Genomic DNA, 17,523 nt, shown 5'->3' with positions numbered 1-17,523 from the left:
AGGTTTGGATGAGGAAGTCTTTATTTGTCTGTGGCATCAACAGGAGAAAACTGGCACTGCCCACGCCCTCTCGTCACTGGGCATGTTGCATATGCTGCTATCCTTCTGGGCCCAATGACCACACGCATGCATTTGATTATATTTTATTTTCAAAAAGGCATTATTCATTCCCGCTTTATCACACAGATTACATAATCAAGGCTTTTTTTAAAATGTTAATCAAGAAATCTCACTTTCATTGGCAAGTCAGGCTATGCTGTTAAAAGCAGACAAGGTTATAAGAATATAAATGTTACTAAATCTACCAGATCTTGAGAATTATTCACCAGCCCCCCCCCACACAAAAGGCAAAACTCTGCCTCCTGAGAAGGGGTCTCTCTTTAGGAAACTGGTAGAGCTCTCAAAATCTTGACATTTGTGAGGATGCTAACAGCCTTTACAAACGAACATCGCATGATCTGTGCCACGGCAGCTAGCAGTCAACAGGCCTTGTGTCAGCAGGTAGAACATCCCTGTGGGCCTGCTGCTGTTCGAGGTGACATGTTCCCATTGCATTCTCCCAATACACACACACGAGGGTTTTCCCACTGATAATACTCAAAATAAGCAGCACGATACTGTAAATCACTTGTCGCAAAGAATGTCCAAATATTTAGTCTTGAACTGTGTGACAAAGTGAAAATATGTCATCACTCCAATGAAAAGGGGAGGGGAATGGCTTTAACACACCATTAACTGACGTGTTTAAGTTGTTTTTAGGGAAAGACAGCAAAGCCCATACAAATTTTAGGAAAAGAAGAAAATTCAGATTTCAGCCACTGGTACCTCTCTAAAGGGCAGACCTGGTGCCTCTATGCCCTGCCACCTGGAAAGCTTACCTCCTACTCTGCCAGACACCTTCTAGTTGAGAATATGTCATTCCAATCACTCTGCACTTAGAATCCCGTTGCCCCTGACAGCCCACATCTGGAACATTCCTCATGCCTACGTGGCAACACAGGGGCCATAGAAGGAGGGGATGAAAGCATCCCCTGTGAGAGACACTGGTGAAAAGAACCCCTCTCCTCCATCACCCCCGCCCCCCAAAAGCACCGATCATCCAAGAAACAAGCGGGGAAACAACTGACGATTGCAGAGAATCTAGTCAAGCTATTGCGGCACCGAGCAGAGGAGGCAGCACGGAACTAACCTAGCTGTCATGGCACGTGCTTCACTCCTAAACGTCTTCCCTCAGAGGGGCCTTCTCTGCACACAGGACTGGTTTTCCAGGTCTCTCCCTCTCTCTTATCCAAGTTGCTCAAGCTAGTTTCGGTCTCTCCCAACAGGATCCAGTAAGAAAATAGAAAGCTTTTGTGGCAGCAAAGGAGAGAAGGAATACACAGAAGCAGGGAGTTAGGAGACTCTCTCCTGGTATTGATTTAGATAAGAAGTCTCCAGAATGCTGTGAGCAGCGGAGCCACCAGCAGAGCCATGGTGACCGTTATGCTCGTCCCACCGCTTCTGTTACACAGGTCCTTCTGGCAGCATTCGTACTTTAGATGGCTCCCTCTGTATACTTTTTCGACGTCTTTGTACTTGCAGTTCTCAAACTTCCAACACCGGTAGACTGTCCGTGTGTCTGTGGGAGAAACACTCACAAGGGTAAGCAAGCAAGTGGGTCAAGTTCCGTACCTGCCTTGGAGCCCTCAATTCTACTCCTGAGAACTGACCTTGTGGCCATAGAGACATGTGGGCAAGAATGGGCATCCCCGTTGGGTTGCAAAGGGGAACAGTTAAGTGACGATACAGCTCTCGGTGGAACTTTCCCATAAAACCAAAGTCTTGTCAGAGCCAGCAGGACTGTGTGTGGAAGGGCGTCAACAGGCAATCATACTGATGTTTTAAGAGACTTATCAAGATTTTTAAATACACACCCACACCGATCCAGCAATTCAACTTCTAGACTTTATGACATCACTTGTAAAAAAGGTTAAGATATATGCCTCCCCATGGTCATTCCAGTACTATCTGTAACTGTAATAAACTATAAAACCAGCCCATTTTTTAAAAAAATATATTTTATTGATTTTTTACAGAGAAGAAGGGAGAGAGACAGAGAGTTAGAAACATCGATGAGAGAGAAACATCGATCAGCCGCCTCCTGCACACCCCCCACCGGGGATGTGCCCGCAACCCAGGTACATGCCCTTGACCAGAATCGAACCTGGGACCCTTCAGTCCGCAGGCCGACGCAGTATCCACTGAGCCAAACCGGCTTCGGCAAAACCAGCCCATTAATAAAAGAAGTGTCTGAAAAAATTACTGTAGAGCTCCACACACTGATATTCATATGGATAGTAATGACATACGCCCATAGGTGTTGATGTGGAAGAGCCTGAGTTTTAAAAATATGCAGAAAAATAGATAAATTGGACTTCATCAAAATTAAGGACGTCTGTGCTTCAAAGAACGCTATCAAGAAATACATAAAACCCTGGCCGGTGGTGCTCAGTGGATAGAGCATCGGCCTGCGGACTAAAAGGTCCCAGGTTCAATTCTGGTCAAGGGCACATGCCTGGGTTGTGGGCTCAATCCCCAGCGTGGGGCCTGCAGGAGGTGGCGATCTGTGATTCTCTCTCATCATGGATGTTTCTATCACTCTCTCCCTCTCCCTTCCTCTCTGAAATCAATAAAAATATATTTTAAAAAATACACAAAAGAGGGTAAAAGGTATGCAAATCATATATCTGACATAAGAGGCTAGTCAGAATACATAAAACACAACTCAATAATAAAAATACATTAAAAATGGGCAAAGGATGTGGATATTTCTCCAAAGAAGATATACAAATGGCCAATAAACGCATGAAAAGATGCTTAGTATCATTAGTCATCAGGAAATTACAAATCAAAACTACAATGAGAAATTCCGGTCTCGATGGTGGAGCAGATGAATGTTGTGGTTGCCTCTTCCCATGAACACATCAAAATAACCACTAAATTATAGAACACCCTGGAGAACTATCTGAAGACTAGTGAATGGAGTTCCTGTAACTAAGGATATAAAGAAGAAGCCATGTTGAGACTGATAGGAGGACAGAGTCGAGAAACAGGCTGGACTCACACCCACATGCAGCAGTTGAGAATCAGGAGGGATATCTTGGTTGCAAAGGTCCCCCATGAGGGGTCAGGGGTCCCAGCCCCACGCCAGGTCCCCCAGCCTGGAGCACCAGTGCTGGGAAGAGGAGTCTCCACCACATCTGGCTGTAAAAATCAGCGGGGATTCCATCTGCTGGAAACCCAGGCACCTTCTTAAAGGGCCCACACACAGATTCACTCATTCAAACATTCACCCTAAGCTACAGCAAAGAGCCAGCAGCCCAAAAGGCACCAGGGCACACAGAGGGGAAAACTGAATTGTGTGGCTTCAGGGACAGCTGCCAGTGTTCCTGTGTCGAGCACTCTCGCCACACAGTCTGCAGAGGTGCAGGCAGGTGCCAAATCCTGATAAGCTCCACTTGCCTCACCCTGGTGACTCACTGAGACTACACCCCACCCAACTCCTTCCTGGCTGTTTTTCACAGGCGGCTTAAAACCTCTGAGACCCACAGTGAAGTGTAAGTGGCAGAGGCTGGCAGAGTGTTCCAACGGCTCTACATGTTTGATCATAGATATTTAAGTGTATGCTTCTAACACTGTACTAGAGGATGCTGTTGAATAGGACAAGTTACTGCTTTACGGAACAGTAGTCAGGCACTGGAACTGGGAAAGCATTAAAGCTAACAGATTTTTAATTAGGGAAGCCTAACAGCTTGGGGAGAACAGAGAGTAATTTTATTTTATTTTATTTTATTTTTTAATATATTTTATTGATTTTTTTACAGAGAGGAAGGGAGGGGGATAGAGAGTTAGAAACATCGATGGGAGAGAAACGTCGATCAGCTGCCTCTTGCACACCTCCTACTGGGGATGTGCCCGCAACCAAGGTACATGCCCTTGGCCGGAATCGAACCCGGGACCTTTCAATCCGCAGGCCGACGCTCTAGCCACTGAGCCAAACCGGTTAGGGCAAGAGAGAGTAATTTTATTAATAATTGCTACCGATGAACCACTTACTAAGTGTCCTGCAGTGAGCCAGCCAAGCACTTAACTTGAATTATCTTATTTGCATAACAACCTTACGAGAGTGCGTCTCTCACCAAAGCCACGACCAGAAGCACCCAAATAAAAGTGGATTACATCCAAGTCACTGGGATGTTAGGGGTTTTCTCGCTCTGCTTGGCACACCTTCTCTCTGAAGATTTGGCTTGAGCCTACCTTCACCAAGCAGCAGCGCACAGCCGTCCTAGGGTGCCTGTGTTCAGCAGGCGGTTCCGGCAAGGATCACGTGCCACCGTCGTCAGACACTTTTGTACAGGGTTTAAACTTCCAGGACCCGGCCAGGATGCCAGTAAATAGTGCTTCAGTGAACACCCAGTACCTGCCCCTCCTCTAGACAGTATCTGCACAGCACTATGATACCCGTTCTCACCTCTAAGTGCTTCGGTGGCCTCAGGAGAGAGGCATTCCCATTTTACAGCTGGGGCGTGGGGGTGGCTAAAGTAGTTAAATGCCTTCGCTAATGCAGTGCCTGGTGTTTATGACAGTGTGCCCTCCCCAGGCTGATGTCTCCAGAGCTGGAGGGGAATTTAGATGCTCTGTTAATATCTGCCTTACTTGGTTTTGTTTTTTTGTTTTTGTTTTTTTAAAATATATATATTTTATTGATTTCAGAGAGGAAGGGAGAGGGAGAGAGAAATAGAAACAAACATCAATGAAAGAGAATCATTGATTGGCTGCCTCCTGCACACCTCACACTGGGGATCAAGCCCGCAACCCGGGCATGTGCCCTGACTGGGAATCGAACCCTGACCTCCTGGTTCGCCGACCGAGTACGTATGAAGTTGTAATAAATGGAGACCAGGGCTGGGGATGGCATTCTGTTGTGTAATTACAGCGCCTTGCCTGTGAAGAGCACTTCTCAGGGCTCCTTCTGGAGCTGAGGCCTCTGCCTGATTAATTTCTGTAATAATCGGGGCTACTTTCTGAGTCAATGGGCCGGGCAAGATGGTTTTCGAGAACGAAGCGTGTGCTGCCTGTGGATGTCACTCACATGTGCCCAACTGTCAAGCCACTGGGCCCGGGACTCTGCTTCTAGAGACGTTTGCGGAGGCCACTCTGCCTTCTCTCTTTAAAAGCTCAACCAGTGAACCAGGTTTTGCTTTGAAACGTGGCACCAGTAAGTACAGTTTCCCGCAAGCCGGGCGAACCACAGGAGGCAGAGGTGGGAGTGTGTACCCGGGTCACAGGATGTTTCAGAGAATATATCTATTTTAAGATGTCTAGCTTAAGCAAGGGGACTTACCTTCATGAGAAGAAAATAATTAAGATTCACATTACCCTTCTTAAAAAACTAGATTTATCTTTGAGAAGTTTTAGATTCACAGCAAAACTGAGCAGGAAGTAGAGTTCCCATACAGCTCCCTGGCACCCCCACCCCAAACCACCTCCCAAACAGTGAACATCCCCCACCAAAATGGTACATTTTTCCCCCTGATGAACCTACAGGGACTCATCATTACCACCCAGAGTCCATAATTTACACTTGGGTTCACTCTGGGTTTTGTACATTCTAAGGCAGGGGTGGGCAAACTTTTTGACTCGAGGGCCACAATGGGTTCTTAAACTGGACCGGAGGGCCGGAACAAAAGCATGGATGGAGTGTTTGTGTGAACTGATATAAATTCAAAGTAAACATCATTACATAAAAGGGTACGGTCTTTTTTTTCAATAGTTTTACTCATTTCAAACGGGCCGGATTCGGCCCACGGGCCGTAGTTTGCCCACGGCTGTTCTAAGGGGTTTGACAAATGTGTGACATGTATCCACTGTTATAGTATCAAAGAGAGCAGTTTCATTGCCCTAAAATTCTGTGCTCTACTTCATCACCCCTCCCTTTTTTCAGCTAACCCCTGGCAACCACTGACTTCTTACTGTCCCCTGAGTTTGACCTTCTCTAAAATGTCCTGTTGTTGGAATGATGTGGGGGGTAGCCTTTTCAGGTTGGCTTCTTTCACATAGTGAAATACACTTCAGGTCCCTTCATGCCTTTTATGGCTTGATCACTCATTTCTTTTTAGTCTACTGTCTGGATGTGCCCGTTTATTTATTCATTCACCTACTGAAGGCCATCTTGGTTGCTCCAAGTTTGGGCACTTATACATAAAACTTACCAACATCTGTATGCAGGTCAAGGTGGGCATGTATGTTTTCAACTCGTTTGGGGAAATATCAGGGAACACAATGTTTGACTCATATGGTGAGAGTATGTTTAGTTTTTTGAAGAAACTACCGAACTGTCTGCACCATTTTCCGTTTTCACCAGCAATACTAGTAGATGAGCGTTGCTGTTGCTCCACATCCTCGCCAGCATTTGGTGAAGTCAGTGTTCTGGCTCTGGCCTTTCCAGGAAGTGTGCCTCATTGCTGACATCAAGCATTTTTAAAGCTTAACAAGTCATTCTAAGATGAGTAAGTCCTGAGGACCCGTGTGCAGCATGGTGACTATAGTTAATAACACTGTATTGTATACTTGAAGTTTGTTAAGAGAATAGATCTTAAGTGTTCTCCATCACACAACAGAGGTAACTATGTGGGGTGATGGATGTGTTAATTAGTTTGTTTGTGGTCACCATTTCATGATGTATATGGACATCAAATCAGCACCTTGTACACCTTAAATATGCCCAATTTTTACATTAATAAAGTTGGAAAAAATTAAAATAAAAGCCTAATAATTGAGATAAGAAACAATGAATGGGATTTGAGAGCTGGAAAAAATATTTTGGCTCTAGTCCACCTCTACCATCAAACACACACCTTTTATAAAGAACCTATTGGTGGCAGGTTAGGAAAGAAGCAGGTCTCTGCTCACATACAACTGGTGCCGAATATCTGTGAAGCGACTGACTACGTTCTCCCTCTCTCTCTGGAGGCCTTCCTATGCTTTCTACACTAACAGTGAATTGATAGAGTACTCCAGAGGCCAAGGAACTGTGCCTCTAAAGAATCAAGTTCCTTGTATAGAGGGCTTGAAACTTGATCTGCATTCCAGGAATTTATATCAAAATTAACAGATACACCCTAGCTGGCTTGGCTCAGCGGATAGAGCATCGGCCTGCGGACTCAAGGGTCTCAGGTTCAATTCCGGTCAAGGGCATGTACCTGGGTTGTGGGCACATCCCCAGTAGGGGGCGTGCAAGAGACAGCTGAATCGATGTTTCTCTCTCATTGATGTTTCTAACTCGCTATCCCTCTCCCTCTCCCTTCCTCTCTGTAAAAAAATAAAATAAAAAATAAAAAAAAATAACAGATACGCCTATTTTTCAGACAGGGTAATCCTAATGTGTTCTTACTTATTGAAGGATATCTCCTTTCTGGGGAAATTGATCTTCCTTCCTTTCTATGGGGTGTGTCTGAACCTGCGGGTCTCCCAAGGCTTTCATGAGTTTACTGGAGCTGTTCAACATTCCTTGATGTCCCCACCGTGAAGAGTTTGTGGCAGAGGGTAAAAGATATAACCTTGAAGGACGTTTTTATTTTTATCTCTTAGAGAAGTGAGTCTGGGGGATTTTTCCTTGCACGTTACCTAAGGAGACCCAGAAATAGCTGTTCCTGGCCAGTATCATTTCCACACATAGATTCAACCCAGAACCATATCCACCAAGAACAGAAGAGGGCACGGCTTTGCTGTTTCTTTCCTCTGTCCACCACTTCCTAGATCCTGTATGAATAGGATTATGGAGATAGAGCTTCTAGAGCAGGGGTGGGCAAACTTTTTGTCTCGAGGGCCACAATGGGTTCTTAAACTGGACCGGAGGGCCAGAACAAAAGCATGGATGGAGTGTTTGTGTGAACTAATATAAATTCAAAGTAAACATCGTTACATAAAAGGGTACGGTCTTTTTTTTTTTTTTAGTTTTATTCATTTCAAACGGGCTGGATCCGGCCCGTGGGCCGTAGTTTGCCCACGGCTGTTCTAGGGCCTGACCGATATGGGAACTGCAGTCCTAGCAGTCCCCAACCCCATTTCCCTGAGTGTCCTGCTCTCTGAGGCCACAAACCTTGGGTGGCACCTGCCTTTGTCACACTCAGGAACGCTTTTCCCCTTTTACATTTCTGACAGCTAATAAACAGGCCTCTGCCATCATTTTATCTCCTTTCCTCATCTTTGCATCCCTAGCCACTTGCTCAGACTCTGACACCCGGGAGGCTCTTAAAAGACGGGAAGGCAGCCAGCATTGCTGCTAAGAGAATAAGCATTGGAATAGACGGGTCCCCACATTCAAATGCTGCGTTGGTTACTTGTCCTTAGTCTGTTGCTTAATCTGAGCCTCTGTTTCCTCATTTAAGAACTGAGAATACAAAACATTACCCTGAGTGGTAGGTGAGAAGCATTCAATTAAAAACACATGAAAAGTGCTTAGTGCTGCATGTAGCTGATGCTATTAAATGGTACGTATTTCCAGGTTTCCATCATCCCATTACCCTTAGGAGAGAAAGGGGAGGCTCTTACCGGCTTTGACGTAGAGACATGCATCCTCATTAGCGGTACAGTTGGTGGCGACAGTGCACGCACCAACAGCGTTGGGACAGTTGTAGCACCGCAGGCTATGACCTAGAATCAGGAAGAAGAGCCGTCAGAATCTGGTAGACCAGCACTCACGTGCCCTCCTGGCTGCAGAAGGAAGCCCACCATCTCCATGACCACGGGGCAGAGGCCAGCATGCTTCCTTTCCCACACACACTTGCAGCAGGTAGATTTCTCCAAGCTCAGACTGTTAAGAGTAGGCAGAGAGAAAGATATAAGCTGGAAGAGGCTGGGAGAGGCAGCTGACCTCTGGGCGGACCTCTAAGCTGGGACATAGAGGAAATAAGAGTGAGATGTAACAAACTGAAAATAGACAATGGAGGAAGCAAGCCCCTATGTGAGATATGAGGGAGGGTGTGACTAGCTCCTTGCCTAGGGGCATGCCAATCTAGGCGTATAGATCCTCTAAACTCCCCAATATCGGGGGCACTCAGTTTGGTCTCAGCCAGCTAAATTGCCTGCTCAGGTCCTCTCTGAGGGTATCGCTTTCCTACAATAAATCCTCGTCTGCTTTGGCTGTTGTTGTCTCTTGTTTGAATTATTCCCCATAAGCAAGACAAGAACTGAGGATGCAGAGATCCCCTTGTCCCCTGCTGACAAAACTACAATTCTAGCAACAGTTTTTGGACCCTGATGCAAGTGCAAAAGAAATTTCCGTATTTAAAAATCCATATAACTGTCCTAATTAACCATTTCAACTGGAAATTGAATAAGTTAACAAAATTCCATAAATGCCTTCCCAGCAACAAATATGCTCTATGAAATCACATTCTCATGGATTAATAGTCAGTATTTGGTGGTAGCTCCCTGTGTGAAAAGACATTTTCAAAGATGAACTATGGAACATCTCATTACAGATCAGCACTAACGGATGAATACTTGCGACCGATTGGACGAGAGGGAACACAAATTTCTGAAACCCAAGTAAGCAAAATGTTCTTCTCCCAAAAAGAATTCCATTCTTCCCATTAGTAGGTCTGTATTACAAATAACTGTACTCAATTGTAACATTTCAAATTTTGTCAATTGAAAATCTGTATTTGTTTTCTCTCATTATTTACATAAAAGCCTACAGAATATCCTTGAATTTCTCTCTTGGCCTGCAAAACCTCAACTATTTGCTCTCTGGCTTCTGCAGAGATGAGAACCTCTGGGTAAGGTGCCCTCACTGAAGCTGCTCCCTGCTCAGTGGCTGACCCATCGCCAGAAGCCCACATAATCCAGGGAGAGACAGCAGCCGCACACCTTAAGCCCAGGTAGGTGGGGCATCCAGGCATTAGCAGTGACACTGAACACAAGAACCGGCTACATCGGATGCAAATTGCCTTTGGTTCTCTGATGTGAAAATCAATTCTGCTCCTGTTCATGTTCTTAGGGTTCTTCTTTGCTAGGTAGACTTCAGGTTTTGCTGGATTATTTTTTCCTTCTCCATTTTATATCAACGCTGACAAGAAAAAGATAGGTCCTATTGCACATCTGTCATGGGGAGAGGCAGGAAAGTGTTGCAAGATAATGCTCCTGTTTCATGCGGACGCACCCTCTTCTAATTAGAGACGTTGACCTGTTTCCTCCCCTTGGCCTTCTGCCAGGTAAGGCGAGTCTGCCATGCCTGGGGCAGGCCTCCGTTACCCCACTCTGCCTCTTCTCCCCAGGAAGTGCTTTTCATGCCTGCATGTCAGGGGAGCCACCATGAGAAGGGGCAAGAGGCAGTTTTTTTCTTCTCTGCTCTGCTCCTGATGTGTGCTCACGCAGGAGCGAAGAGAACAGAAGAGGGAGGGATAGTTCTAGCCTGGCTCTTTGGTTGCCCATGGCCTCGAATTTTCTCCTGGCTAGAGCTAGAGTTCATTTGCCTTCTTGACCATCCTTGAGACAGAGGAACGGAAGCTCACGTCTGGGACCTCAGTGGACAGAAGTGCTCAGAGCTGACACACTGGTTCAGTGTTCACACATCTGGACACCCATATGTGAACCTCAGTCTGTTACAAGAGGAGGGCTCCGTGACCTCCATCACCATTTTTTCAAGGGGAAGCTAAGACTAAGGCGTTAACTAACTTGCCCAAGTTCACACAGCTACCAAGTGGGCGAGCTGGCCTCAAGCCACAGCTGCCAGTTCTGAACCGGAGCTTGGTCTAACCATGTCATTCTCCTAATCATCCTGAGTGGGAAAGAGAAGAAAATGGCACAAATTATGGGGGAGACCCAGGTCAGGGACCAGCAGTAAGTCAGCGGTCGGCTGCTGGATCTTTTCACTGCTAAGCCTGGGCAGAAGGATCTGCTCCAGATGCTGAGTGTCCGACGAGGGGCCTGTCTCAGAACAGCTGATGGCCCCAGACCCAGGCCTGTGCCATAAACAGAATTCTGGAAGGGGCATGACCAGGTTATTCTAACTACAGAAAATACACTGGCTAGAAGAATCCAGACAGTAATGTAGTGTTGTAATGTAGGTGAGCCACATTACAATCCACCCTGGCTAGAATCAGGAGAGGTAGGGAGGGAGGTGGGAAGGGGAAGAGTCATCACTTCTCTCTCCAGTCTCTCCGCCCCCCTCTCCCTCCTGCCACCCCAAAGGGAAAGGACATTCAAATGTGTCCTTGGGCTGGTTTCTTCTTTGCTTCAGCTTCCTCAACTATAAAATGGGTTTAACAACACTAACCCCTCACGGGGTGGCTGGAAGGATGCAATGAGAGTGGGCATGGCACAGTCCCTACTACGCTATAGGCATTCAATATATGGTAGCCACTAGAGCGACTAATATGTAAGCCATGCTCCAACATGGCAGATGCCTTTTTCCTTTTGCTCACTGCACTATTTCCTTCTCTGTCCCCTCCCCCCACAAAACTGGCGGTACCAGTATGACACAGGCAGAAAATGAAAAACTTGATCCTTATGATGACAAAAAGCAAGTCACACTGGTGTTCCTAGTGTTACAGAGGCTAAGACTCAGAAACACACCAATACCTCCAGGAGCCAGGGAGGGGCGGCCAGGCGATGAAGGAGTTAAGAGCAGATGGTCTGGTGCCAAGCTGTTTGGGTTCAAATTCGGGCTATGCCACTTGTGTGGGATAGTTTACAAGCTATTTAATCTCTCTGGGCCCCAGTATTGTCAGTTGTAAAATGGCGATAAAAACAGTACCTACTCAATAGGGTTGGCGTGAGGATTAAATAAGTAAATACCTGTGAAGTGTTCAGAACAGTGATTGGCACAGAAATGCTAGAAGCATTAGCTGCTACTGCTGTTACTATGAGCACCATCCTCATCACGGTGCATAAAGGTCAGGGCAGGACAGAGCACAGCTCTGTAAAGATGGGTCCACTGGTGTCCCAGCAGCTTGTAGTGAGAGGACGAAACTTAAGCTGCTGAGTTGTACCCCCTCCGCCCCATCCCCTACCCCAAAAGCTGCTCTGTAACCCAGAATGGCAGTAATCCCAGAAGGCGCTCCGCTGCGGGCAAGCCTGTAACATAGGAAGGAGTTGTCACACAGCCCTGGACCTGTAACACTGGAAGGCAAAGCCACCAAAGCCAGGCTGAGGCCAGTGGCATCAGCTCAGTCTTCTGGGGCCTAAGGAAAAGGAAGCGTGTGGCCAAGGGGGCCCAGATGGTCGAGATCCATGTCCCCGGACCACTCACCTGAATCACAGAGGACAGAAAGGATGATCAAGAGCCCGAGCAGGGTGAACCCTCCTTTGCTTCCCATTGTCTACAGAATCTGGAAGGAAGACACACAAAGAATCGTCATGAACCAACATACGACTGACTACTGACTGGTTATCTCAGAAACCAGGAATTAAAGGTCTGGGGGGCTTCAGGAACATGGGGAGGGAGCTAGCAGGCCAAGAAAACACAGGGAATCTACCAGGTGGGGTGCCACAAAGCAAAGGATGCTCTCAGAGGGGGCAGCACTTGGTCCCCTCTCCTGCCCTAAGACCTCAGCTTACTAAAGAAAGGCTGTCGATCCTGGTGAGAGGGGCAGCCATGGGGAGTCACAGCACACAGGGCCCGGAGTCAGGACTGCCCGGGCCCCACCCCAGCTCTAACCTATAATAGCTTTGGACCCTTTCACCAAACAGTGGGAACAGCACTGCTCTCCCCATGAAGGCTGTTCTGTCAACTGAGAATGTGAGGAAAGTACTTAATACAGCAACTGCAATCCCTGCTCTGCTGTCATTCCACCCAGTGCTGTTGGCTGCGCCGGAGCCTAGTGAAGGCCACTTCTCCAGGCCATGCCTCTAAGGGCATCTGGCCAAAGGAGTGACTCTGGAGGGCACCACCATGTACCCGGGAGCAGAACAGGAGGCAACAGCTCAGCATGCTGGAAGCTCCCGCTCCCCACTTTAGCAAGTATAATGGGAACACCTCCTTGGTCACTCTGGGGAAGTAAATGGAGTTCCAGGTGTGAGAAATGCTCACCTGTCCGAATTCAAATAACGGACTCAGAGACATGAAGTCCGGTGAAAATGAGACCTTTAATGCAGTCTTGCAAGATTGGGAGTCTGGTTGAGCAGGCACGCCAGAGCAGCAGGGATCACAGGCAATTTATCCCTAGTGTGTGAGAGTCCTTCCCGGTTCCTCATTGGCTGAGGACTATGGGGTTAACAATCCCCCCACCCCTCGCCTAGGTCTTATTGTCTCCTATTGGGTTATTTTTAAGAAATGGGTTGTCTCCACCTCCCGTTGTCTAACTGTGACTGGCGGATCTTCCTGGGAAATGTGCTGCTGACCACATACATCTTATCCTCTTTCCCATCTTTCCTAATCCTGTTTGCCCTGGGAATTTCAGTCACCGACTGGCAACATGCTGTTGGCATTCTCCACTAAAAGTTGACTATGCTGAAGGTGGATCACAGAGGCCTATTTCCTACTCAGGTAACTTTGATGACTAGTCCACACTACATTCATGCCTAGATGTGTAGCAGTGGGCATCAGGGGACAGGTGGGAGGACTGGAATGCCTTAAACCCTCTTTTGTCTGCTAAGGAAGTCAAGACACATGGAGATTTTTAATTGTCTGTGGAAAAAAGGGGCCCACATACTAAACCTGACAAGCCTGGGGAGTCCTGCGTGGACTCAGAAACTGAAGTAACCATACAGGATGGTCTGAATATAAAAATTCCTAATTAAAAGCAGGTCATGGCAGGTAGTCATGTCATAGGTCTACAGCTTCCTTGTCAAAGGTTAGTCTGTACCTTAAGGAACCTATCTTGTTTTTTGTTGTTTTGTGTTTTTGTGGGTGTTTTTTTTTTTTTTTTTTTTGTATCTAAGATAACACAGCTTTGGAATTTAGAGTATTCTCCTTTGCCAGACCCTTTAGGGCACACCCGCCACACCAGAGCATGAAGCCACAGAACCATTCCTCATTGTGATTTTGTTCCCTGAATACCATCCCTATGTGTTGTAAATGTTAACTATTAACCATCCTCAACCCACCAAGGTAAATCAGGTTTGCTTTCTCTCACCTCCCTAATCTACTACCAATGAATCTCATGGATTCCCCCGTATGTCACCTCCTTTGATTCTAATGCATAAAATAAGCTGGGTGACTACATTTAAGAGGAAGAGGAAGGCAGCAGTCTCAGAGATACGGGAAAACAGAAGAGGCAAGAGCTTCAGAGTGAGATAGATTTCACCTACTACTGATTCTTAAGAAAGAAGAAGGGGCCACAGCTGAGGCAAACAGGCGGCCTATGAAAGCTAAGAACTGTCCTCAACTGACACTCAGCCAGGAAATGGGACTTCAGTCCTCCAACCACAAGGACTGTAATTGTGCTAACTAGAAAGAAGGAACCAGATTCTCCCAAAAAGCCTCCAGAAAGGAACACAGCTCCGCCAACACCTTGACTTGAGCCTGGTGAGGCTCTTATTTACAAACTGTAAGAGTCATACTGGTGTGCCAAGCTGCTAAGTGTGCAGTGATCTGTTTCAGCCCCAATTTTAAACTAATGCACTCACCTCAAAACTGGTACATGGTAGGACAGTATTTAAGACCAGGTGTGAGTGCTTCACCACCGTTACTCTCTAGTGGGGAGACTTCTTGTGAATTCAGCTTCCGAAATAAACTTGCTAGACGGAGACCGCCAGGGAAGAGATTCACAGATGCCCAAGACTTATAGTTATTGTTCCTGGGAGCCTGGGGCCTCAAAAGCTGATGAACTTTAAGACTAGATAAGTCCTCAAAGATAAAACCCAATGTTCTTACTTTATAGTTCATTAATGGAGGCCCTGGGGGATAAGTTACCTGTCCCAAGGCAACAGATGAGATGCAAAGCCACAGTTGGGTGGATCACCCTTCTATTCACCAGGGTCTGGTAACTCATAACTTATTAACATTACCTGGTGACTAGCAGTGTCAAGGGCTTGGAGGTTTGCCACATCAGTAGGGAGAGACAAACAAAAAGCCACATCAGATTGCCCTAACCTGTTTGGCTCAGTGGATAGAACATCGGCCTGGGGACTCCAGGGTCCCGGGTTCGATTCCGGTCAAGAGCATGTACCTTGGTTGCGGGCACATCCCCAGTGGGGAGTGTGCAGGAGGAAGCTGATTCATGTTTCTCTCTCATTGATGTTTCTATCTCTCTATCGCTCTCCCTTCCTCTCTGTAAAAAATCAATAAAATATATATTTTTTAAAAAAGCCACATCAGATTGAACAGCCCCTCCCACTCTGAGGTACCACTGCCAGAGTCAACCACCCCCGACCTCCCTAAACCACACAAACCTGAAGCTTCTGTTACCAGGGCCTTCTCGGAAATGTGTTCCAGGACTTTCCAGAGGGCCTCTTATTACAGAGTCTACTCATGGCCCTGCTCTCTAGATTATAACTGCAGAGCCAGCTATTTAAGGAAGATATTTCGTGGAGTCAACCATTTAATGAAGCTATGGGGGGGCAGGCAAAAAACATCATCTTCTTTTGAAAAACTCAAGCACGTCTGGGCTTGGGTTTGTTTGTGACTGTCTGGCTGAGGTTTAGGAGCTGGCCCGGAATTTCTAATGTGATCCTTTTAAGAGGTTGTACTTGGAGCTGTTGAAGATGAATTCCAGTAGATAACCACTGTCCTCTCCTAAAATCCATTCTATTTGGGCTTTTATCTTCCAAGCCACTCAGCCTAATGGGATGTTTTCTTACAAGAAAGTTCAGCATCTCCTGTTTCTACTTTGAAAATACAGAAGCCACAAATCTCAAGCATGTTTGGTCCACAGTAAGGCAACTTCCTATCTGCTTTGGGGGTCATACATTTCCCCACATTTTGGGGAACACTGCCACCTCCCTCTGGGTGCCCGCCCGCCTTGGAGAACGGGAGTAAGCTGTCCCCAGTGGGGAACATGGGGAACTGAACTATGAACAGCCACATTTGGTCCCCACATATCAGGGGCCAAACTGAGCCCTTTCCATGAATTATCTCATTTAGTCCTTGTAACACCTAATAAAGTAAGCTCTATGGTTTTACTGATCAGAAAATGACAGTACGTAGTTCACTCTGGATTATCCAACCAGTAAACAGCAGGGCTCAATGTGAGGCTGGCGTGTGCACAAGAGTTTTGAAATACATTTTAATATTATAGTAAAAAAAACAACACACGGGGAAATCTAAGTCTTGCAGTTTCTTTTTGTTTGTTTCCTAATAACAAATCGAAGGACACCATAAACTTTCCTAGGTTTTAAAGGGTTGAGGGTTCACTCTCATTCAGGGCACACAAAAGACTCAGCCAAAGCAGGTGTAAGTGGAACAAAAAATCCACGTTTCTCAAACAAGCAATTAAAATTTTTTCTTAAAGGTCTTCATCTAGCCCTAGCCCTGGCCATGGACCTTGTCGGAACCTGGGCCAGGAGCCTGGGCCAGGGACCTGGCCCGCAGGCCTGCCCAGCTCCCTGGCCAGGGGGCCCGGAGCCCGCACTGGCGCTGCAGACCTGGAGTCGCCAACCCCTAGGGCAGAGCGAGCACGGCGCGCCCGGCGCCGGGGCGGGGGCGTGGCCAGCGGAGGAGCCATTATTTTTCATCAAAAGGTTCCTACGTGTCAAAGAATGGAACATGTGAGTAGGCACATTTTCCAATGTCCTAAAGAGCCCGCTTCTCCTTCACAACCATTCACATCACGATTGAACATTTAACAGGCGGCCGTCAGATTCTATTTAGAGCGCAGCCCCAGCCGGCCCAGGAAGACAAAACCTCCATGGGTAACAGTGTCAGCAATAAAAATAACGTTAAAACAAACAAACAAAAACAGAACCTCACACCAAACTTGGACTTAAAATGCCTGGTTTTCAGCACTGCCCGGTTTATTAAAGTTCAAAATGGAGACCCTGTACGTTAAGATCAGAATGTCGGTGGCCATTTAGGAACGGCGTTAACCTCCTTTCAAGGCGCAATTTCTTTTTCCTAAACTGCAAGGGCTTCCCTTCCGTGGTCAGGGTTCGAGGAGAATATTCCCGAAGGGGTGGAGGGCACGGCCCGCGGAATTTGGGGTGTTTCGGGAAGAGTGCCTGCGCCCCCCTTGTTCTCTGTGGTCAACAGGGAAAGCCGGGGTTCTTCCAGGCTCTCTGGGGAGCTTACAGCGTGCAACCGGGCGCCTCCGGTGGGGGAAGGGCAGGGCCTCGGGAGGACACCGGCCCCGGGGTTTGGGGAAAAAGCGGGGGCCGTCCCCAAGGCGCGGAGGTCTGCAAAGGGGGCCGGGAGAGGCACGGCCTGCTTGGGGCGGGGGGCGGTCCGGGCCCAGCTGCCCGCGGGCGCGCGTACCTGCCGAGCTCCGCGCGCTGCTCGTCGCCGCCAGGCCTTACCTTACAGCGTGTCCGGGGTCCCGCTTCCAGCGCCGCGCAGTCGGTGCCGACCGGCCACCTTTATAGCCCGGGCGCCCGGGACTCTGC

At 47.4% G+C, this 17,523-nt stretch overlaps 1 protein-coding gene across 3 annotated transcripts; it reads right to left on the bottom strand.

Annotated features, from left to right (window-relative positions):
• Positions 1-17,523, bottom strand: LOC132241282 (CD59 glycoprotein-like). 3 transcript variants are annotated; one of them, XM_059709736.1, is made up of 5 exons: positions 17,437-17,523; positions 12,296-12,374; positions 8,593-8,694; positions 7,666-7,800; positions 1-1,618 (listed from the first exon to the last, which is right to left on the bottom strand). In XM_059709736.1, the coding sequence occupies exons 2-5, from the start codon at positions 12,360-12,362 to the stop codon at positions 1,419-1,421; spliced, it is 504 nt and encodes a 167-aa protein (XP_059565719.1). In that variant the 5' UTR covers positions 12,363-12,374; positions 17,437-17,523; the 3' UTR covers positions 1-1,418. The 3 variants fall into 3 exon arrangements, with proteins under 3 accessions (XP_059565719.1, XP_059565720.1, XP_059565721.1); XM_059709737.1 differs by lacking the exon at positions 17,437-17,523 and adding an exon at positions 14,614-14,766; XM_059709738.1 differs by lacking the exon at positions 7,666-7,800 and having other exon boundaries at positions 17,437-17,508.

Source organism: Myotis daubentonii, chromosome 9 (genome assembly GCF_963259705.1).
Source record: "Myotis daubentonii chromosome 9, mMyoDau2.1, whole genome shotgun sequence".
NCBI lineage: Eukaryota > Metazoa > Chordata > Mammalia > Chiroptera > Vespertilionidae > Myotis > Myotis daubentonii.
The sequence above is the reverse complement of the archived record's forward strand: the minus strand, read 5'-3'. Positions and strand labels throughout refer to the sequence as shown.

Bases quoted from the DNA above. Each gene is read 5' to 3' on its own strand.
- LOC132241282 (XM_059709736.1), bottom strand. From the start codon at position 12,362: ATGGGAAGCAAAGGAGGGTTCACCCTGCTCGGGCTCTTGATCATCCTT. The intron at 8,695-12,295 runs GTGAGTGGTCCG...TCCTGATTCTAG, and splicing joins TTCTGTCCTCTGTGATTCAG to GTCATAGCCTGCGGTGCTAC. The intron at 1,619-7,665 runs GTAACGTGCAAG...TTTCTCCCACAG, and splicing joins CTATTTCTGGGTCTCCTTAG to ACACACGGACAGTCTACCGG.